The following is a 22,530-nucleotide window of genomic DNA, read 5'->3' as shown; positions in this document are numbered from 1 at the left end:
ATACCTTTATAACTTTGTTATATTTTACTTTGACTTGTAAAAAATTGACACCTCAATAGTTGTAAAAATATTGTGACAATAACAAGATGTCTTAACATTAACATTTTCATAAAAGAATGCTATATTCACAACATTTTCATTACAAATCATAAGTAGTAAGTTGTTACAGTTTGTTATTGGTGGGTAAAAAAATAATTTCATTGGTAAGTTTAAATTAGAATAACAATTTACTACTTAAGATTTGTTATAAAAATGTTGTGGATGTAGCATTTTTTTTTTCATTTAAAATTCTTGGGAATAAACCAAATATTATCATCTCATATTCTTAGAAATCTTAAGAGATTCCCAATGAAACCAAACACGGGAATAACTACATTCCTAGGCATTCAAATTGTAAGAAATCACATTCCTAGGAATCTGGATGCTAGGAGTAATGTGGATTCCTCGTACCAAACGCCACATTAATGAGATGCCAGTGTGTAACAATGGAGAAAGTGGGAACTGAATAAACCGAAGAACTATAGCATAAGTACTGTAGCGCTGTACCAATTGGCTCTTTTTATATATACTAGTAAGGGTTGCACGTGCAAGGCATGTGCTGTCCCTTGAGTGAGAAAATTTTAGATATAATTTTTTTTTTTTAAGTAGTATCACATCACGTATTTAAATTTAGAATATTTATTTAACATATGGTTATCTATTTAGTATGATAATTTCTTAAAACCTATTTACTAAAAATAGTATCTACTTACAAAAAATTTCTATTGAGAATGATAACAAATGTTGTCATCTTCCAACAATAAACAACTAAGTTTTAATAAAACATTGTCACAATATTTAAATTTTCACAATTAATGATGACATATGCTACAATTGAAACTCTTCATCAAATTAAATACTTACAACCATTTGCAATGAATATTTTGTTATTTACATTCTCAAAAAAAAAAAAAAAATATTGTCATTCATACTTCGTTCTTTATCATTTTATTTTATGAGCCTAACTACGATGTTTAACTTACTTAATTTTTAATGTAAAACCTTTTTAAGAAAGAAAACAAATAAAAAAAATAACAAAATAACAAAAGACATATGTCATTGAAGTTTTTATTAGATAAAATTATAAATCTAGAAGATTTAAACCTTTAATAAATTATTGTTCTCTAGGTAACAAATAGAATACCATAAATCACTATTTCAACTTTCTAAGTATGACTAACACACAAAACTCAAAATATACGAAGAAAATTTTTGGGATATTAAAATTTTGTGAGGCATTTTAGATATTGCACAATGAAATATTCTAGGAATCATAAGATTTTGTTAGAATTTAACTAAGAGAATAACAACAAGGACTATATGCTTGTCTACAAAATATAAAAGAGGAAATTATTCAATTTTAAAGTTGGGGGATGAAACTACCCCAAACATAAAGGGAGAAAGTGTTTTTTTCTATAATTTTTTCTTTTTTTTGTTGGTAGAACTATGTGATTTTAATTTTAAACAATGTGTTAAAAAACCCAAGAAAATTTTCCGTAAAATTATGAATTTTGGCTCAACAAATTGGCTAAAAAAAAAAAAAAGGTCAAGAATACAATAAATGTCACGATATTTTCTCAATACCTTTATTTTAGCTATGGTGGGCCTTGGTATGATATTTTTCTAATTTTATTTTAGAGTAATGCTACATCTACAATATTTTTACAATAAATCTTAGATGGTAAATTGTTATTGATTTTTAACTGGAACAACCACTTTAAACTATGCATTAAAAAAACTGTGTAGGTGCTTTTTTCTTAGCACACAGGCCCAAGTAGAAACAAGGATCCTAGGCCCTTTACCTTTTGTTTTGGTGGACTGGGTTTGGTTTGCCATAGCTAAATGGGACTGATTACAAGCCAAGTTGTGCGCAAGTCACATAAAACTCCATAAGACGAAAATACGATTCCTCCTAAGTAATAAAATACCATTACAAGTGCTTTAGCGTCATAAAACGACCCTTTACTCTTACAAATAAGTAAACTAATCATTCATAATATTCATAATGAGAAAGAGATTGAAATAGAATATTTAAAACTTATCTTTTATTGTGTAAACATTTAAAAGAGTTCTTTCACTTGGTACCCCGGACATACTGTCGTGGTACCCTGGACGTACTGTCATGGTACCCCAGACATACTAGGCCTGTAAGAACCCAAAATGCTGATTCACTAAACTATACGATCTTTTTCCATGCTTATTATGCAATGAAGTTTTGTCTTTTCCTTTACCTCTATAGGTCTTACATAAGAACACACTATACAATACACATATCTTCAAATAATTGTTAGTTTCTTAGATTAGGATATACATTTTAATACATATACATATATGTAAATGAATTTCATGAGAATGATTCAGCCACGAGGATCCTGACTCCAATTTTCACAGACTTAATACTTTTGCACAAGACTTGTGAGATTTGGAACTCAAGTCCAAGTGGCTTTGCTTGGGCATTGCCTTCCAAGATAGTTAAGTGAGAAGGATTTTTGTGGGAGAGAGTGATATCTGATATATGCATGTTTTGACATATGTTTCTTTGGAAGCTAAGTGATATTTTGAATGATCTCAAGGATATGGGACAAATTCCTTCACCTTAGCTCTCTTATTTTGTTTCTTTCTTTCTCTTCCTTGCTGGGCTATTAAAGCTCTAAGAATATATCTTTCGAACCTCTGAACTATCCCTCTAAATCCCCATTTTTCTCTCCCCTTCTACTATGCCTTAGTGTTCCTTTTATAATGGACATCCTCTAGTACCCCGGGCGAGGACATCCTTGGTCTACTGGGTAAAACCATGTCTTTTGGAACCTGAAAAGGTGCATTGGGCAGAGATTTAGCTTATTTAGGCAATTATAACTCAAAATGGGCATTTGGCTTTAGCTATAAATAAGAGATTTCTTCTTGGAAAGTTAAAGGAATGGGTGGGCTACTCAATGTACTGTCATAGCTTTAGGTGAAAGTGACAATTAAAAGGAAATTGTGGGGAGGTGTCATACACATGGGGGGAACTGAGTTTTCCATTGGTTCATGCATTCCAAGAAAACATATGAACCAATGGAAACCTTTGGGATCCTCCTTTCATTAGAAATCACTCCCCTACCAACCAAACCATTCCTCCCTTACTATCCACTCAGGATCCCACAGGCTTGGACCATGGGTTACAAAGATAATACCTAGTTTTTGTTGGATTTTTAATGGCTTTTTGCATACATCTGAACATACATAGGGTCTTGATGTTGATTCTTCTTACTGCATATCCTCTAACTTGACTGAGATCCATGCTGCATGTCCTCTGGTCTGACCGAGATCCTTGCTACATGTCCTCTGACCGAGATCATCTTCTTTTTTTCTTTATTATTATTATTATTTCTTTCTTTTTTCTTCTTTTTGGGATTTTAGTCCTTCGTAGTCCTTCTTAACTTCGTGAATTGGGCCTTCTTTTGTTAAGGCCCATGATCTTTCCTAACTATTCATGGAATGGACTTTCTTATGAAATTTTGGTCCTCAACAAAAACAACAAACAAAAAACCAACAAAAGAAAATTATGTGTGAAACAGTGAATATTTACTCACCAAATTTGATTAAACCAAAAAAAAGTACAGGAACATAACAAAATGTCATAATATTTTCACAATACCTTTATTTTCAGTCATGGTAAGTTTCAGTTTGATATATTATTATTTATTTTATAGAAATGTTATCTCTATAATATTTTCATAAAAAATTCTAGATGACAAGTTGTTACTGAATTTAAAATGGACCCATGACAAGTTGTTACCGATTTTAAAATGGACCCATGATAAGTTGTTACTGATTTTAAAATTCTAGATGACAAGTTGTGATGAACAGTACATACTGAATAAATCAAAAAGTATCAAAGTTACTACAATAACTTTTACACATTCACACAACAAGTGTTACAACATTTTCACAAAATATTTATTTTTAATTGTGGTTGGTCACAATCTTATATTTTCTTATTTTATTTCAATTTATAAGAAAGCGACACCTCAATAATTGTGAAATTTGTTGTATCAGTATAACTGTAGGGTCACAATTTAGAGTCCAGGCCCAACTGGTATGGGGTTCTGGTCCAAAAAACCCCGAGACAATGAATTTATAGAGAGTGGGCTATAGAACTAGGCCCTAAACAAAATGTATTCTATCTAAAGTTGGGCCATAAAACGATTGACAGTAAGAAAAAAGCCGCTTCACGTCCATAGATTCTTAGTCCGAGGAGACGCAAGGAACGAATACGGGTCCTTGTTCAAAGACTATGGTTCTTACACTGTTCTTCTGTTCTAGTTTCCTTTTTTCTCCCTCCCCTTTTCATGGGAACTCCCCTTTCTTATATAGTCTTCTTGAAGTTATCAGGGCCTTACACTTATTGATCATCTGGACCCTCACTTGAGTACCAGTCCCATCGAATACCCCCCCCACCTTTCCGTGAGTTGTGATAGTCAAGACAGAATTGTTCACAGGTCCTCTCCACATTAATGCGGTTAGAAAAGTAACTACAATGCATTTAATGCTGCAACTGTAGCCTCTCTTTGGACACCCTACGCTTTCTTCCTTCCTACGGACCAGTGGGACTCATCCTTGTTACTAATGCCCGTTGGGGTGGGTCCTTCTAACAGGCAGGGTGCATGTTTGAGCCATGTTTGTTACGTCCGAAGAGACATTTCTCCTCGGGCTGCCTTCTAAACATCTTCAGGCCCACAAGAACTGGGTCGGGAGCTTTTTTGGCACCCACGTCTTCTCCTCGGACACAGTCAATCTTCCCATACGGGGCTTAAGGCCCATTGTATGATCTTGGGCCTTTGCCCCTACAATAACAATACCTTTATTTTTAGTTGTGATTAGTTCTAGTATGATATTTTATTTTGACCCATAAAAAATTAACATCTCAAAAATTGTGAAAAATATTGTGACAATTTGTTGTGTTAACTAACAGCTATATATATATATATATATATATTTTTTTTTTTTTTTTAAATGTAGCTACTACTATAGCTTTACGCCTTCACACTTTTGTTATGAAAGTGTTGTAAAAAATATTGTAAATGTAGCACTTCTTTTTTCACAATACCTTTATTTTTAGTTGTGGTTGATTCTAATATAATTTTTTATTTTGATCTATAAGAAATTAACACCTCAACAATTGTGAAAAATATTATGACAATTTATTGTATTAACTCAGCTCTATAAATATTAAAAAAATAAATAAATAAATAAAAAGAGAAAAGAGTCGGCGAAAGACTTTCGCCGCCATGATTGAACAAACCAAATTACTGTTTTTGTTACTGTAGCTTTAGCGCATTCGCGCTTTTTATGTATAGAGATAAGGTTGCTTTTGATCTTTTTTCTCTTTTTGCCTGCAAAGTCATTCTCTAAGTCAAGCAACGAAAATATGGGTGAGAGAGAGGTCGACTGGTCTGCTCTTCCAATGGAACTCTTGCCTTTAATCGGAAAAACCGTCCAAGCTCGCATCGATGTTGTAAGATTTCGCAGCGTCTGTGCTTCATGGAGATCCTCTATCCCTCCACTACGTGGGATATCTTCTCCTTTGCTTCTCCCTTTTCCTTACCCCATCAACTCAGCTGGAGGCCAATCCTTTCTCTCTCAAAGTACCATCTACCGTCTCGAGCCACCCGATGATAATCCAAACCTTTCAACATGTTCATCAAAGAGCTGGTTGGTCAAGGTGGAAGAGTTTGAACCTGGTCGAGTGCGTCTTTTGAATCCACTTTCAAGCCTCCATATCAGGTTTCTCCCAGACTACTTTCCAAAAGTGATTAACTTATTGGATTTTCGAGTTGTCGAGGTAGGCAAAGCATATAAACTTCAAAAGAGTAGTGGCATGAATATTGCTGGTGTGAATAAACTTGTGTTGTTTCCTAACTCTGCGTGGACTAGTTGTGTTGAAGACAAATTGATTTTCGGGTTATTTCATGAAGGAAAGTTGGGGTATGTGAAATATGGAGACGAGAATTGGACCTTTGTAGATGATCACAACTTTTATTATGATGACATTACTGTATACAAGGGACAATCCTATGTTGTTGATAGATTGGGAACAGTTTCATGGATTGATTCATCAATGAAGCTGATACAATTTTCGCCTCCACTTTGTGGTTTGGGAAACCAGAAGCATCTGGTGGAGTCATGTGGAGAGCTCTACGTTGTTGATAGGTTCTTTGATAGAGAGAGGAGGTTTGACCACGATCTCCGTAGATACCGTCTTTGTCCTAAGACAGTTAATATCGAAGTTTATAAGCTGGACCAGGAGTGGGGTCGTTGGGTTATGGTCAAGAATTTGGGTGATCAAGTTTTTTTTTTGGGTAAAGACAGTTCCTTCTCTGTTTCAGCTACAGAATTCTCTGGATGTAAAGGGAATTGCGTTTACTTCACTGATGAAAATGACATTGGTGTCTTCTACTTTGAGAATCAGAAGATTGGCAGAATTGTAGATTTCCAAGACCGGTGTCATCTAATTTGGCCTCCCCCATCTTGGCTCAGCTCAAAATCTTCATCTAAATGTTGAGTTTAAGTAAATTTTTACTTGGTGGGTGTCTTTTTAAATTAATTTAGCATGAGATAGTAGTGCCCTTGAACTGCTCTATGTTGGTGTGTCTTTAATGAATTTAGCTTTATTTGTGATGTCTCCTGTGTCACTTTGTTTATTGATTGTGATATTAATCAGGTTTCAGCCTGACACAGTGGTTGATTCTTGTCATTTGATAATCCATGTTGATTGAAAATTTGATTTCAATGGAGATGTTGAGCAGGCTGTAAAATATTAGAACTTGTGCAGAAATTGAACTTTCTCACAAATCTATTCATGGCCTAGCCTTTTTATTTATTTGTTCATGTTTTTGGTAGTCTAACAGATCCAGCCAATTTGTGGTGGAAATGTTCAAGATATATATGACGGACTGGAGAAATTGTTCATTACAATAGGAGTATGGTTATACTTATGTGGTTCTCCCAACAAAAATAGAAGAACTTATTACTTATCAATTTATGAAATCCATTGTCACTGAAACTCACAGTGGCTTAATTGTATTGGTTAGGAGGATCATGCGTATGGTACAATGGGAGAATTAAAATATTTTGCATAAATACTAAATTGAAGAGCAGATAAGCATATCTTTTTTCTTCAGTGGTGATAATTGGAGAGGTTATAATTGGGGGATCCTTTTACAATTTGACCATCTTCTTGGCAAACTGTCTTTCCAGGAGAAGTTCAAAGTTCAAATTGATGAATTATGGAACTGCAAGGCTGAAGCTCTTGTATGTCTTCTAAAATAAAAAATGCAGAATCTAATAACAAACAAAATGTTTTGAAGGAACCCAATTTTATCTGGTCTAGGGTATTGAGTGAGAAATAAATGGCTGAATTTGTTAGCAACAAAAAAAAAAATATAGCTGTTCTATAAATTGATAACTGGCATTGTTAATGGCATATGTTGCTCACCCAAATGCTCAGGCTTAGATGCTGAACCATGCTCCAAACATGGTAAGCCAGTAGGGCTCCTCTAGCAGGGCAAACGCAAAGGCTTGATATTGTTTGAAATACATAAGATGCAAGAGTCTGATAAAAGATTAAGCTTTAAGAACATTTTGAATCCTCCAGTGCTTCTGAGAACCTCTAAAGTCTTTTTTTCATTTTGGTGAAAGAGAAAATTTTATTCAGACAAAAGGCGAACAGTACAGATCAACCCAAACAACCAAGAGCTATATTTCAGACCCAAATCAAAGAAGAAAAATAAAGTAGCAACAAAAGAAACCCACAGCTTTAACTCCCACCCCAACAAACAGCAAATACATCCTAAAACAGGGGAAATTCAATCTCCAAAGGCAACACAAAACTTTATTTTGGACGGAACTCTTACTTTTTTTATTGTGCAGCAACGTCCTGCATCTAATGCTTTACAGATTCCCTTTTCACTCCAACAACCCCCATGGCCTATTTCATCCTTTGCTCTCCAAATATGATAGTAACAGCCCAAGCAAGTTTTGTGATACACCTCTCAAACTATTCCCCCTCAGCCCATATGACTGCCCAATTAACTTCCACATCTCATCTTCCTATCATCCAGTTATGCAAACATCTCCAAAGAACCTCCCAACAAGTCTAAGAGCTTTGTGTAGAAGCACTAAGAGTTGTCAAAATGATTAATCCTACTCCTTACCATAATTCCACAATAATCATGATGTAGAAACACTTTTGAAGATGGGGTGGGCATGTCTACTTGCGTAATCAGTTTGATTGGACAAAATATAGTGCAAAGAATATCCCTGATTTGTTTGCTAGAGTAACAAATTTCTTCTTTTATTTATCATTTTTCAAGTTGATATGCTTTAGGTCCTGTATGCTGTTGTTTACAGAATGTAGCATAAGCTATACCTTCCTTTTCTTTTCCCTTCATTTTTCTGTTTCCTTTTATTTCCCACCTGCCAAAACAGTTTTAAGCTTCACCTAAATTATAGTCCTGTTTTGAGGAAAATGGTATTTTTCTTTAGGTTCTTAAGCCTTGTAGTCTATATTTGACCACAATAAAATACAGTTTGCTAGTGTTTTCATAATGAAGTTTTACATGTTAAAATGATTCTCTTCAAATAATTTTTACAAAAATTAAGGGATGTAAAGTGGGTTATCAACAATCATCTTGATGCATTAACACAGCAAAATGGCATAGTTTGCTAGAATAATATAAGTGAAGAATACATGAAGTCTTTGTAAGACAAGTTTTCATTTACATTTGCTTTTACATTAGGATTGTGAAGCAGTCATATGTTTCAGAACTGCATGGGTAGATTGATGAGCAAAATACTTTTGCCTTAGCATTACATATGGATACCCAATAAATGACAAAAAGTGGGCAGGTTTTGAGAAGGAAATTATTTCATACCACACTTGGTTGTTCTCGTCTAACTCAATGGAAAAACGTTCTTCCCCAGCCTGCAATCCTCCAAAATTCCACGACACATATTACTTTCAGCAAGGGTTCATCAAATTCAGGCAGGTTTAACACAACAAAAATTAATAGAAGTGTTAAACAAGGTGAAAAATCACATGCAAGAATTTAAAACAGAGACTTTATTGAAGAAATGAAAAAAAAAATCTAATCTCAGGACTTTAAAAAATGAAAATGAAAATAAAAATTGACCATCTCTTAGGATATGCCACATAATATGAATAGAAAAACTCCCACATATAATAGATCAACTGCAGCAGGTTACTTCATTAGCATGTCCAGATGGTGCAGAGACAATCGAAGTTATGGATTTTCGGACAAAACTATCACATTTATATATGCCATGCAATTGCAAAAGCTTGAATTTGCAAGATAACATACAGCAAAGCAAGTGCAGGAGCTTTCGACCAAACTATCACATATATGATATATACCATGCCAACTTGGTTATGCTATGGTCTAACATATAATAACAAATAATTCTACTTTAAAGAAGTTGCAAGGAATTGTTCGGCAGTCCAACACACAAATAGAAAATGGTTGATGTTTTGGGGCATCAGAGCCAAAAATGGATAGATAAATGATTAGATCTCCACAGACACGATGATAAGTCACCTCTTAGATATAGAACAAATCTTCCAAAGAGCCAAACATTAAAACAAATAGGGAGCAAACAAGAGAGAGAGAGAGAGAAACTACCTGGAAAAAGGGGCCACCTGATCCAAGGACCACAGACAACTCTTATGAAAATATTATTAGGAAAATAAAGCTCAAGTCATCCAGTCACAGCCATTGTTAAAACCATTCCTTCCAACCTAAATTCTGATCTCTATTTCTAAAAATATGGAAACAACCTTAAAGGCTTATAGCTATAAAATATGAGTAATATATGAAAAGGCACAAACCAGTAGGTGACCTTGAAGGGTACCGCTTCCAAAACCAAATGACATCATGGCCTTGTTAGCCTTTCTCTTGTCATTTACATACACAACCTGCAGTGGCATCATCATCCATGGGAGAAACTCCTTGAGACAAACACAGAACTTGACTCCATTCTGAATTGGAGTTTTAGAATCAACAAATGCCCAATCCAATCCAAAATGCCTGTAATAATCATATTAATCTTAGAATTTGGATTTCCCTAATTAAAATTTTCTACCTCTAAAAATATAAAAATATCCACGCACCTCCAAGTTTGTAGAGCGCTTTTACCCTTTTCAAAAGTCTCAAGACCGGAGCCAACTAACACACGTGCATGGTTCAGTAAGAAACCATCTTTTGAGAGCTCTTTATCTTCTTGGAGGCAAGACAGGGGCTTAGCAGTAGCTCCTCTGAATTTAGCCTCATAGTTGAATGCACCTGACCTAATGATAAACATCGGACATCAGTTTAGATTAGAAAATCTAACAATAAAGATTTCATTTCATTGACACAAGACTTTAGTCAAATTGAAGTTCTCATACTTGTTGATGCAGGCCTTCTGTTCTTGAGGAGATGGACGAGCCCAGCACAAGAAAACCATCTCTGTCAAATATATCGATAATCATCAGATGATAATTATGAAGTGCCACATGTTGAACAAATAATAATTATATGGCCCATATACCATGTAATAATTATATGAAAAGGTACAATTTTTTTGTATTAATGAAATTCATTGACTAAATGCAGGTTTGAAAGGGCATGATGTTATTTCAAATTCATACCACGAGTGATTTGAAAGTTTAAACTATAACTCAAAACAATCTAGAACGTTATAATTTCAGTTGCAGTGGGGCTTCGGTGCTGATGCTCACTGTCCCATATGCAGGTTCAGATTAGCAAGCAGAGCTCTTCTTTGAATGCCCTTTTTCCCAAAGGGATCTGGAACAATAACATGTGTTATACCTTGTCAAGTATCCCAAGTCCCATTGAGACAACATTATAGCTTGGGGACAGGCTCAATCGAAAGGAAAAAATACTCATATCTATGATATGCAGAATAGCTTTACAGTCTGCTGTTTATCATATTTAGCAGCAAAGTAATGCAGTAATTCACCAAGGGAAAATTAGTTCTGAGGAAGGCATTGAGAGAATGATAAGATGCGAAGTTAAGAGTAGAGTTAAGACTAGTGGAAGTTATTGTAATTCTATTTTTATGTTGAATAGAACAGTTTGCTGTATTTGGGGAATTTCTTTTCTCTGTACTTAAAAAGCTCTTCCCCTCAGTAGCTCGGTAAAGGTTTTGCTCGTTCATCCAAAACAAAAATCTCAAAACAATCATATATTAGTAAATTTCATATCAAACTATTTGGACTGAAAGTTGCTACTCAAACCTCTTGATTTTTTTCATCCTCACATCCAAATGCAACCATAAGAATTGCAATAGGGTGGAGTAGTTAAAAAAAACAGCGCTCTACGTAATCAACAACAAAAAAGCCTTCGTCCCAAAACTATAGGGCCCAGTATGAATTGCAACAGACTAATGGCATAGTTCATATGTATTCATTCTTCTCCACCTTTCTACAACTACAACCAAGCTTTAGTTCCAAATTTTTGGGGTCGGCTATGAATTCTCAACAAATTAGTCAGGGTCAGATATGTGTATTCTTTTCCGTTATTCTATTTTGTCAAAAATCATATCACTGGACATAATCCTATTCATTGCAAAAACTAATAGATAAATAAAATCCCTGCTGGTTTTCAGGACTTAATTTAACAAATTACATGAAAATCATTCTCTTTCACTAAACGAACCAACAAAATGGCAGACTTGCAACGATGAAATAATTCAAATATTAACTTTTAATAAATAAATAAATAAAGCGAAACTGGAGAAAGGTGTGAAGGCAGCTCGAATTTGAAGAGGAAGATAATTGTGCGTTAGAATTACAACTAATAGGGATTGACTGAGTTTGATTAAGACATTATTAACTACAAAAATGAAACAACAACAAAATTGCCTACAGTTTTTACCTTCTCTGTTCGAAGAAGCTCAAGGTTGGGTTTCAGTTTTGTTGCGACGAGACGACACTAGCGTATGTATTTCCATTTTTACTTTCGGTGAAGCGGTGACTGTGAGTAAGACTATGAACTCTTAAGTTATATAACTTTATAAATATAGCCCAGAAATACATTAAAAAAATTGAATTACAATTTAGTATGATTGGGAGGGGCCCAAAACATTTTAAAACCCACCTATTTAGTATTCAAAAGACAACTTTGCCCCTAAACACCTAAACATACAAACTCTCTGTTCTCTCTCGTCTCTCACTCTCAAAAGTGAAGCGTCTTTTGGTAAGTATGTTTAAATAACCGTATTTATTTTTTTTTAAACAAATATAGATAAAAAGGTATGTGGGAATGTGAATACTGTTTAAAAATGGAAAACAAATGTTTAAATGTGTGTGCCAACACCAACAAACCTCTCTCTTCTCTGTTTTTTTTTTTTTTTTTGGGTGAAAACTAAGTATTATTACACGTACGGAAAGAAAGAAGGGAGAAGATTTTTGAAAGAAACAGTATACTACTTGTATATGCAAAAGGTATAACTCTCTCTTCTCTCTCTGCTTCAGATATTTGAAGAAGACAAAAAACAAGTGTTATCCATTTTAAAATACACCGGCCTCCAGCCCTTGCCTTAAAATACACCTTGCCAGCAAATATTTGAAGCCGATCAAAAGACTTCATTTTAGATATCTGTCAAGAGTGCTCCATCTAGGCTCTGCCTTGCGAGACACGACCAAAAACACACCAGCAAAAATCACAGAAAAATATCCCCTTCAAACCAATAGAAACCCAAAAAAAAAAAAAAACCAACAAAATGAAAACTAAAAAAACACACCATCGGCTTCGTCGTCTTCCTGAAGAAAGACTACCCAAATCCGAAATCCAAAAGCCATGCCACGATCAACGACGCTGCCACAAAGTGGATGAGAGAGTCTGTTGTTGGCAAGATCCATATCGAAGCACCATCACCACCGCGTGGGTTCCGATCTGAGAGGGGCGAGACGAGAGTCCGTTAAACAGCACTGATAGCGTCAAACGACTCAAACCTGCATTGGGAATCGGGAAGTCTTTTGCTGGGTGGTATTTCCGGTGACCAAAACTCATCGGTTTCACCGGTTAGAGAGAGAACTCTAACGAGATAGGAGAGAGAAAGAAGAGACAATGAAACTTGGCGACAAAATGGTCTTTTGAGGATCAAATCGGTAAGTTTTAAATTGTTTAGGTATTACCACCGACCTCAGGTAAGTTTGTGAAATTTACCTTTATTATTTTAATTTCTTAATTTTACTAAAAGTACGTTAATTAACAAAAAAAAAGAGGGTCAGTTTGGGTAGTTCCCAAAACACAGAATTTTTGCTTGTGTTGGTTTGGACTTTTGCCCCCAAAAAAAAGAAGTTGGTTTGGGTCTTCTTTCTCTATCTTGCAATGTCACTCTCTATAAGTCAAGCAACGAAAATATGGGTAAGAGACGTGTCGACTGGTCTGCTCTTCCAATTGAACTCTTGCGTTCAATCGCAGAAGCCAACCAAGATAGCAACGATGTTGTAAGATTTCGCAGCGTCTGTGCTTCATGGCGATCCTCTATCCCTTCACCACGTATATTGCCTCCTTTTCCTCTCCCCCTTCCTTCCGCCGGATCTGCTCGCATAGCCTTTGTCTCTCGCAGAACCTTCTATCGTTTCAAGCTACTTGATGATGTTAATCCAAACCCTTCAACATGTTCATCAAAGAGCTGGTTGGTCAAGGTGGAAGAGGTTGAATATGGTTTTAAATTTCTTTTAAATCCACTTTCAAATCTCCATTTCAGGTTTCCTTTTCCGAAAGGGTTTAACTTATTGGATTATCAAGTTGTCCAGGTAAGCAAAGGATATGAACTTCTATCTTATAGTAGTGGCATGCCTATTGTTGGTGTGAATAAACTAGTGTTGTTTCCTGACTCTGTATGGAATAGTTCTGTTAAAGACACTGTGATTTTCGCTTTATATAATGAAGGAAAATTGGGGTATGTGAAATATTTTGATAGAAATTGGACCCTTGTGGATGATCTCTGTCACTATGATGACATTATTGTATACAAGGGAAAACCCTATGTTGTTGATGAGTGGGGAATAGTTTCATGGATTGATTCATCAATGAAGCTGATAGATATTTACGTTTCGCCTCCACTTGAGAGTTTTGGAAAGCAGAAGCATTTGGTGGAGTCACGTGGAGAGCTCTACGTTGTTGATAGGTTCTTTGATACAGAGAGGAGGTTTGACCACCATCTCCGTGAATACCGTGTTTGTCCTAAGACATTTACTTTCGATGTTTATAAGCTGGACCAAGAGTGCGGTCGTTGGGTTACGGTCGAGAATTTGGGTGATCGAGTTTTTTTTTTGGGTAAAGACAGTTCCTTCTCTGTTTCAGCTACAGAATTCTCTGGATGTATAGGGAATTGCATTTACTTCACTTATGAAGATGACAATGGTGTCTTCGATCAGAAGACTGGCGAGATTGTAGATTTCCAAGACTGGAGTCATCTATTTCAGCTTCCCCCATCTTGGCTCAACTCAAATCCTCATCTAAATGTTGAGTTTAGGTAAATTTTTACTTGATGGATGTCTTTTTAAATTAATTATAGTAGTGCCCTTGAACTGCTCTATGTTGGTTTGTCTTTTATGAATTTAGCTTTATTTGTGATGTCTCCTGTGTCACTTTGTTTATTGATTGTGATGTTAATCAGGTTTCAGCCCGACACAGTGGCTGATTCTTGTTATTTGATAATCCATGTTGATTGAAAATTTGATTTCAATGGAGATGTTGAGCAGGCTGTAAAATATTAAAGCTTGTGTAGAAATAGAACTTTCTCACAAATCTACTCATGGCCTAGCCTTTTTATTTATTTGTTCATGTTTTTGGTAGTCCAACTGATTCAGCAAATTAGTGGTCTAAATGTTTAAGATATATATGACGACTGGAGAAATTATTCATTACAATATGAGTATGGTTATACTTATGTGGTTCTCCCAACCAATAAAAAGAAGTTATTACTTATCAATTGCCAATTTTATGAAGTCCATTGTCACTGAAACTAACAATGGCTTAATTGTATTGGTCAGGAGGATCATGTGTATGGTACAATGGGAGGATTAAAATAATTTGTATAAAATACTAAATTGAAGAGTAGATAAGCATATCTTTTCTTGAGTGGTGATAATTGGAGAGGTTATAATTGGAGGATCCTTTTACAATTTGACCATCTTCTTGTTTGGATTACCATGATTTTGAGTGATATCACTCAGTTTTCATCACTGAGTTTCCAAAACACGTGGGTCCCACCGAAAAAATCTTGTTTAACTTGGTTTTTGGGCGTTGTTTCCATCACTCAAAACTCAAAAATTTGAGTGATGGATGATGGAAACTGAAAACAGAATTTTGGTGTTTTCATTTTCTGAAATATGAGTTATGGTGGCAAAAAGTGAGTTATGTGACTGAGTTATGTGACCAAACAATAATTTTAAAGTTTTTGAGATAAAGTGAGGTTTGGGTTATGAGTTATGGGTTTTGAGTTTGAGTTATGAGTATTGAGTTATGAAAATTGAGTCATGGCCAAACCAAACGAGCCTCAAGCTCTTGTATGTCTTCTAAAATTAAAAATGCAGAATCTAATAACAAACAAAATGTTTTGAAGGAACCCAATTTTATCAGGTCTAGGGTATTGAGTGAGAAATAAATGGCTGAATTTGTTGGGCAAAAAAAATATATACCTGTTCTGTAAATTTATAACTGGCATTGTTAATGGCATATATTGCTCACATAAATGCTCAGGCCTAGATGCTGAACCATGCTCCAAACATGGTAAGCCAGTAGGGCTCCTCTAGCAGGCCAAACGCAAGGGCTTGATATTGTTTGAAATACATAAGATGCAAGAGTCTGATAAAAGATTAAGCTTTAAGAACATTTTGAATCCTCCTGTGCTTCTGAGAACCTCTCAAGTCTTTTTTTCATTTTGATGAATGAGAAAATTTTATTCAGACAAAAGGCGAACAGTACAGGTCAACCCAAACAACCAAGAGCTATATTTCAGACCCAAATCAAAGAAGAAGAAGAAAGTAGCAACAAAAGAAACCCACAAACAGCAAATACATCCTAAAACAGGGGAAATTCAATCTCCAAAGGCAACACAAAACTTTATTTTGGATGAAACTCTTACTTTTTTTCTTGTGCAGCAACATCCTGCATCTAATGCTTTACAGATTCCCTTTTCACTCCAACAACCCCCTGGCCTATTTCATCCTTTGCTCTCCAAATATGATAGTAACAGCCCAAGCAAGTTTTGTGATACACCTCTCAAACTATTCCCCCTCAGCCCATATGACTGCCCAATTAACTTCCACATCTCATCTTCCTATCATCCAGTTATGCAAACATCTCCAAAGAACCTCCCAACAAGTCTAAGAGCTTTGTGTAGAAGCACTAAAAGTTGTCAGCATGATTAATCCTTACTCCTTACCATAATTCCACAATAATCATGATGTAGAAACACTTTTGAAGATGGGGTGGGCATGTCTACTTGTGTAATCAGTTTGATTGGACAAAATATAATGCAAAGAATATCCCTGATTTGTTTGCTAGAGTACCAAATTTCTTCTCTTGTTTATCATTTTTCAAGTTCATATGCTTTAGGTCCTTTTCTTTTCCCTTCATTTTTCAGTTTTCCTTTTATTTCCCACCTGCCGAAACAGTTTTAAGCTTCACCTAAATTATAGTCCTGTTTTGAGGAAAATGGTATTTTTCTTAAGGTTCATAAGCCTTGTAGTCTATATTTGACCACAACAAAATACAGTTTGCTAGGGTTTTCATAATGAAGTTGTCATGTTAAAATGATTCTCTTCAAATAATTTTTACGAAAATTAAGGGATGTAAAGTGGGTTATCAACAATCATCTTGATGCATTAACACAGCAATATGGCATAGTTTGCTAGAATAATATAAGTGAAGAATACATGAAGTCTTTGTAAGACAAGTTTTCATTTACATTTGCTTTTACATTAGGATTGTGAAGCAGTCATATGTTTCAGAACTGCATTGGTAGATTGATGAGCAAAATACCTTTGCCTTAGCATTACATATGGATACCCAATAAATGACAAAAAGTGGGCAGGTTTTGAGAAGGAAAGTATTTCATACCACGGACGAAATGGGAAATTAGGCATAATTTCCTAACTATCTAGTTTGTAGTTAAGGTTTCAAAACTAATTTTTTTTCTAGCATCTTGAGTCTTTTAAACTCGATTTTGGGCAATAACTCGAGCATCAAACACTCGATTTCTATGCTCTAATTTCTTCCGACGTGGCATAGTTTTCCACGTGGGTAGACAGAAATCGAGTCTCTAAGACTCGATTTCTAAGGGTCATATATAAAACCAAATCAGTGAGGAACCAGAACATCAAGGAAGAAAGCAGAGAAAAAAAAAAAACCAGAAACAGAAAGAGAGATCGGCTTCAGATCGAAGTGGGTCGCGCGCTGCCTGGGTCGCGCGAGCCCAGGCAGAGCGGCGCCTAGGTCGCGCGAGCCCAGGAGAGACCCAGGCAGGCCTGGGTCTCGCCTGGGCTCGCGAGACCCAGCGCCTGGGTCTCCCCTGGGCTCGCGCGACCCAGGCAGCGCGCAACCTGGGCTCGCGCGACCCAGGCAGCGCGCAGCCTGGGCTCGCGAGACCCAGCTCTTTCTCTGCCTCTAAGCTCTGATCTAAGCCTTTGGGATGGCGCTGCCTGGGCTCGCGCGACCCAGCTCTTTCTCTCCCTCTGATTTGCCTCTAAGCTCTGATCTGAGCCTTTGGGATTGATTCTTAAATTTGTTTTTTGGTATTTTGGGTTATCTACGAGACTTCAAGTTTTTTTAAATTTTTTTGAGTTAGAAATCGAGTCTCTAAGACTCGATTTCCAGGTAGGCTCTACATGGAAAAAAATCCACATCAGACATGATCAATACATGAAAATCGAGTCTCAAAAACTCGATTTATAGGCCCTAAATCGACTCTTTGAGGCTCGAGATGTTAGAAAAAAAATTACTTTCAAAACTGAACCTATTAACTAGATAGTTGGAAAATTAATGTTAGTTACCTATTTTTCTCTCATACCACACTTGGTTGTTCTCATCTAACTCAATGGAAAAACGTTCTTCCCCAGCCTGCAATCCACCAGAATTCCACGACACATATTACTGTCAGCAAGGGTTCATCAAATTCAAGCAAGTTTAACACAGCAAAAATTAATAGAAGTGTTAAACAAGTTGAAAAATCACATGCAAGAATTTAAAACAGAGACTTTATTGAAGAAAAAGAAAAAAAAAAATCTAATCTCAGGACTTTAAAAAATGAAAATAAAAATTGACCGGCTCTTAGGATATGCCATGTAGTATGAATAGAAAAACTCCCACATATAATAGATCAACTGCATCAGGTTACTTCATTAGCATGTCCAGATGATGCAGAGACAATGGAAGTTATGGATTTTCGGACAAAACTTTCACATTTATATATGCCATGCAATTGCAAGAGCTTGAATTTGCAAGATAACATACACCAAAGCAAGTGCAGGAGCTTTCGACCAAACTATCACATATATACCATGCCAACTTGGTTATGCTATGGTCTAACATATAATAACAAATGATTCTATTTTAAAGAAGTTGCAAGGAAGTGTTCGGCAGTCCAACACACAAATAGAAAATGGTTGATGTTTTGGAGCATCAGAGCCAAAAATGGATGGATAAATGGTTAGACCTCCACAGACACGATGATAAGTCACGTCTTAGATATAGAACAAATCTTCCAAAGAGCCAAACATTAAAACAAACAGTGAGCAAACAAGAGAGAGAGAGAGAGAGAGATAAACTACTTGGAAAAAGGGGCCACCTGATCCAAGGACCACAGGCAACTCTTATGAAAATATTATTAGGATAATAAAGCTTAAGTCATCCAGTCACAGCCATTGTTAAACCCATTCCTTCCAACCTAAATTCTGATCTCTATTTCTAAAAAATATGGAAAAAGAAATTTATGGAAACAACCTTAAAGGTTCATAGCTATAAAATATGAGTAATATATGAAAAGGCACAAACCAGTAGGTGACCTTGAAGGGTACCGCTTCCAAAACCAAATGACACCATGGCCTTGTTAGCCTTTCTCTTGTCATTTACATACACAACCTGAAGTGGCATCATCATCCATGGGAGAAACTCCTTGAGACAAACACAGAACTTGACTCCATTCTGAATTGGAGTTTTAGAATCAACAAATGCCCAATCCAATCCAAAATGCCTGTAATAATCATATTAATCTTGGAATTTGGATTTCCCTAATTAAAATTTTCTACCTCTAAAAATATAAAAATATCCACGCACCTCCAAGTTTGTAGAGCGCTTTTACCCTTTTCAAAAGTCTCAAGACTGGATCCAACTAACACACGCGCATGGTTCAGTAAGAAACCATCTTTTGAGAGCTCTTTATCTTCTTGGAGGCAAGACAGAGGCTTAGCAGTAGCTCCTCTGAATTTAGCGTCATAGTTGAATGCACCTGACCTATTGATAACATCAGACATCAGTTTAGATTAGAAAACCTAACAACAAAGATTTCATTTCATTGACACAAGACTTTAGTCAAATTGAAGTTCTCATACTTGTTGATGCAGGCCTTCTGTTCTTGAGGAGATGGACGAGCCCAGCACAAGAAAACCATCTCTGTCAAATATATCGATAATCATCAGATGATAATTATGAAGTGCCACATGTTGAACAAATAATAATTATATGGCCCATATACCATGTAATAATTATATGAAAAAGTACAAGTTTTTTGTATTAATGAAATTCATTGACTAAATGCAGGTTTGAAAGGGCATGATGTTATTTCAAATTCATACCATGATTGATTTGAAAGTTTAAACTATAACTCAAAACAATCTAGAACATTATAGTTTCAGTTGCAGTGGGGCTTCGGTGCTGATGCTCTCACCGTCCCATATGCAGGTGCAGATTAGCAAGCAGATCTCTTCTTTGAATAATTGAATGCCCTTTTTCCCAAAGGGATCTGGAACAATAACATGTTGATACCTTGTCAAGTATCCTAAGTCCCATTGAGATGAGATTATAGCTTGGGGACGGGCTCAATTGAAAGGAAAAAAGCCTCATGTCTATAATATGCAGAATAGCTTTACGGTCTGCTGTTTATCATATTTGGCAGCAAAGGAATGCAGTAATTCACCAAGGGAGAATTAGTTCTGAAGAAAGCATTGTAATTCTATGTTGAATAGAAGAGTTTGCTGCTGACTTTGGGGAATTTCTTTCTTGGCACTTAAAAAGTTTTCCCCCTCAGTAGCTCGGTAAATCTCATTCATCCAAAAAAAAAATTCTCAAAACAATCATATACTAGTGAATTTCATATCAAACAATTTTGACTGAAAGTTGCTACTCAAATCTCTTGATTTTACATCCTCACATCCAAATGTAACCATAAGAATTGCAGCATTAGGAAATTAAACAAATCTTGAATTTACAAAGTGGAGTAGTTAAAAAAGCGCTTAATTATCATCAACAATAACAACAAAGCATTAGTCCCAAAACTATAGGGTCCGCTATGAATTGCAACAGACTAATGGCATAGTTCATATGCATTTTTCTCCGCCTTTCTTTCCAAATTTTTGGGGTAGGCTATAGATTCTCAACAAATTAGTCCGGGTCAGACACGTGTATTTTTCTTTTCCGTTATTCCATTTTGTCAAAAATCATATAACTGGACATAATCCTATTGCAAATTTCAGAGCTTAATTAACAAATTAACATGAAAAATCATTCTCTTTCACTAAATGAATCAACAAAATGGCAGACTTGCAAAGATGAAATAATTCAAATATTAACTTTTTGAAGGAAAAAAAAAAAAAAGGCGAAACAGGAGAAAGGTGTGAATGCAGCTCGAGTTTTCAAAAAGACGAAAATGGAAGATAATTGTGCATTAGAATTACAACCAATAGGGATTGAATGAGTTTGATTTTGAAATTATAAACTACAAAATGAAACAATACAAAAAAATCGCTCAAAGTATTTACCTTTTCCGTTGGAAGAAGCTCAAGGTTGGGTTTCGGTTTTGTCGCGACGAGACGACAGTGGCGTACGGATTTCCGTTTTTACTTGACTGTGAGAGTGAGACTTTGAGCTCTGAAATTATAACTTTAGACAGTTGGGTGGAGCTTGTGTCCCTGGAAACGCTACAATGCAGACACGTATTCACTCCAGTTGTCACTAGACACTTGGCCGTTTCTTAACGTGTCTAGTGACAACTGGAGTGGACACGTATTTGCACCGTAATGTGTCCAGTAACAATTGGTCATTGGACACAAGTCAAATTCTATACAGTTAGGGCAACGTATTTAAGTGTTATAGAAATTCGTGTTAGAAGTGTTATGGACCTTATAGTTACTTAGAAACTGTTGTTTAAGCACTAGTATCAAACAGCCTCTTATTAACTATCGACCAGTTTATATATATAAAAAGTAGAATCTCAAACTCTTTATTAATTAATAATTTATTTCTTTTAAACATTTTGTATATATCACTTAAAGAACAATTTTTTTTTTCTCCTTGTCTTCTTTATATTAATTTTTCTTTCCTTTACCTTCATTGTATTTTTGTAGGTTTTGAACTTTATTTAACAATAAAATATAAAACACTTTCTTTCTAATTTTTGACATATAAAGAGTTAAAAGTGTTGTGATTATTATGATATAAAAAAAGTATATAGCCCATAAATACATTATAAATATATATTATATAAAAAAGGAAAAAATCAAATTACAATAATATAAGTATGATTGGAAGGGAACAAAATAAAAGTATATATGTGGGGCCTGAAATTTGGAATCCCGGCCCACTTCACATTTAAGGGCCCAAAGCCCAGGCCGAGGAGCCCTGCTGTCAGGGACACACAATAAAAGCTCCTTGAAGGCCCAAGAATGTGGCCGAGGACGACTTTATGACCGACATCTCACAAAAACGCCCGAAGAAAAGGACAGATTCAGTACAGGAGCAGCACAAGGGAGAAGGTTGCCAGCACCTTAATGTGGAGCCCATCGCCTGACAAACTCATACTCATATCATGCTATCCAGCTTTTCCCAACCACTCTGACGTAAGGATTGACAAGACGAGTAACCACCCCAAGCAAGGAGAAACGGACACGTAGGTGAAAAATGGGAAGGAAATACTAGTATAAAAGGGAAGCTCGCTGCATTGACAAAGAGGTCTTCTCCCTAGGAACTAGAGGGAGGGGGGGAACGAACCCATAAAAAAGAAGAATGGCAAGGATGAGACGCTCCTCGGACCAAGTCCGAGGAGATAAACTTTTCAAACCTCATCCGTGTAAGGCTTAGCCCTACAAGCCAAACCCACCTTCGTATGGGCTTCCATGAAAATCCTGACTAAACCGTTGCCCAGCGACCAAGGTCCAGTCTTTCCAAACCCACTCTCTACAAATCATATTGTTCGGGCCCT

General features: G+C 35.8%; 4 protein-coding genes across 7 annotated transcripts; 2 read left to right on the top strand and 2 right to left on the bottom strand.

Moving 5' to 3' along the window:
* Positions 1-5,369: 5,369 nt before the first annotated feature.
* Positions 5,370-6,901, top strand: LOC115994635 (putative F-box protein At1g65770). The gene has a single exon (XM_031118844.1). The coding sequence runs from the start codon at positions 5,450-5,452 to the stop codon at positions 6,581-6,583; it is 1,134 nt and encodes a 377-aa protein (XP_030974704.1). The 5' UTR covers positions 5,370-5,449; the 3' UTR covers positions 6,584-6,901.
* A 1,810-nt stretch (positions 6,902-8,711) lies between these two features.
* Positions 8,712-12,094, bottom strand: LOC115994637 (UPF0548 protein At2g17695-like). Of its 3 annotated transcripts, XM_031118848.1 has the most exons (6): positions 11,976-12,094; positions 10,484-10,544; positions 10,208-10,384; positions 9,926-10,124; positions 9,720-9,736; positions 8,931-9,004 (listed from the first exon to the last, which is right to left on the bottom strand). In XM_031118848.1, exons 2-6 carry the CDS (start codon positions 10,540-10,542, stop codon positions 8,974-8,976), a joined length of 483 nt encoding a protein of 160 aa, XP_030974708.1. In that variant the 5' UTR covers positions 10,543-10,544; positions 11,976-12,094; the 3' UTR covers positions 8,931-8,973. The 3 variants fall into 3 exon arrangements, with proteins under 3 accessions (XP_030974706.1, XP_030974707.1, XP_030974708.1); XM_031118846.1 differs by lacking the exon at positions 9,720-9,736 and having other exon boundaries at positions 8,712-9,004; XM_031118847.1 differs by lacking the exon at positions 9,720-9,736 and having other exon boundaries at positions 8,712-9,004; positions 10,484-10,546; positions 11,979-12,094.
* A 1,347-nt stretch (positions 12,095-13,441) lies between these two features.
* Positions 13,442-14,799, top strand: LOC115994636 (putative F-box protein At1g65770). Its single transcript, XM_031118845.1, has one exon. It carries the CDS (start codon positions 13,466-13,468, stop codon positions 14,588-14,590), a length of 1,125 nt encoding a protein of 374 aa, XP_030974705.1. The 5' UTR covers positions 13,442-13,465; the 3' UTR covers positions 14,591-14,799.
* A 2,157-nt stretch (positions 14,800-16,956) lies between these two features.
* Positions 16,957-21,204, bottom strand: LOC115994639 (UPF0548 protein At2g17695-like). Of its 2 annotated transcripts, none has more exons than XM_031118849.1 (6): positions 21,092-21,204; positions 19,667-19,727; positions 19,392-19,568; positions 19,110-19,308; positions 18,127-18,176; positions 16,957-17,177 (listed from the first exon to the last, which is right to left on the bottom strand). In XM_031118849.1, the coding sequence occupies exons 2-6, from the start codon at positions 19,723-19,725 to the stop codon at positions 17,039-17,041; spliced, it is 624 nt and encodes a 207-aa protein (XP_030974709.1). In that variant the 5' UTR covers positions 19,726-19,727; positions 21,092-21,204; the 3' UTR covers positions 16,957-17,038. The 2 variants fall into 2 exon arrangements, with proteins under 2 accessions (XP_030974709.1, XP_030974710.1); XM_031118850.1 differs by having other exon boundaries at positions 17,063-17,179; positions 18,124-18,176.
* Between the last annotated feature and the right edge of the window lie 1,326 nt (positions 21,205-22,530).

The sequence above is a fragment of the Quercus lobata genome, chromosome 6 (assembly GCF_001633185.2).
Source record: "Quercus lobata isolate SW786 chromosome 6, ValleyOak3.0 Primary Assembly, whole genome shotgun sequence".
NCBI classification, from domain to species: domain Eukaryota; kingdom Viridiplantae; phylum Streptophyta; class Magnoliopsida; order Fagales; family Fagaceae; genus Quercus; species Quercus lobata.
The sequence above is the reverse complement of the archived record's forward strand: the minus strand, read 5'-3'. Positions and strand labels throughout refer to the sequence as shown.

Bases quoted from the DNA above. Each gene is read 5' to 3' on its own strand.
- LOC115994635 (XM_031118844.1), top strand. From the start codon at position 5,450: ATGGGTGAGAGAGAGGTCGACTGGTCTGCTCTTCCAATGGAACTCTTG.
- LOC115994637 (XM_031118846.1), bottom strand. From the start codon at position 10,542: ATGGTTTTCTTGTGCTGGGCTCGTCCATCTCCTCAAGAACAGAAGGCC. The intron at 10,125-10,207 runs GTGCGTGGATAT...TGATTATTACAG, and splicing joins AGCGCTCTACAAACTTGGAG to GCATTTTGGATTGGATTGGG. The intron at 9,005-9,925 runs GTTTGTGCCTTT...GGAGGATTGCAG, and splicing joins CCCTTCAAGGTCACCTACTG to GCTGGGGAAGAACGTTTTTC.
- LOC115994636 (XM_031118845.1), top strand. From the start codon at position 13,466: ATGGGTAAGAGACGTGTCGACTGGTCTGCTCTTCCAATTGAACTCTTG.
- LOC115994639 (XM_031118849.1), bottom strand. From the start codon at position 19,725: ATGGTTTTCTTGTGCTGGGCTCGTCCATCTCCTCAAGAACAGAAGGCC. The intron at 19,569-19,666 runs GTATGAGAACTT...TGTTATCAATAG, and splicing joins CAGAAGGCCTGCATCAACAA to GTCAGGTGCATTCAACTATG. The intron at 18,177-19,109 runs GTTTGTGCCTTT...GGTGGATTGCAG, and splicing joins CCCTTCAAGGTCACCTACTG to GCTGGGGAAGAACGTTTTTC.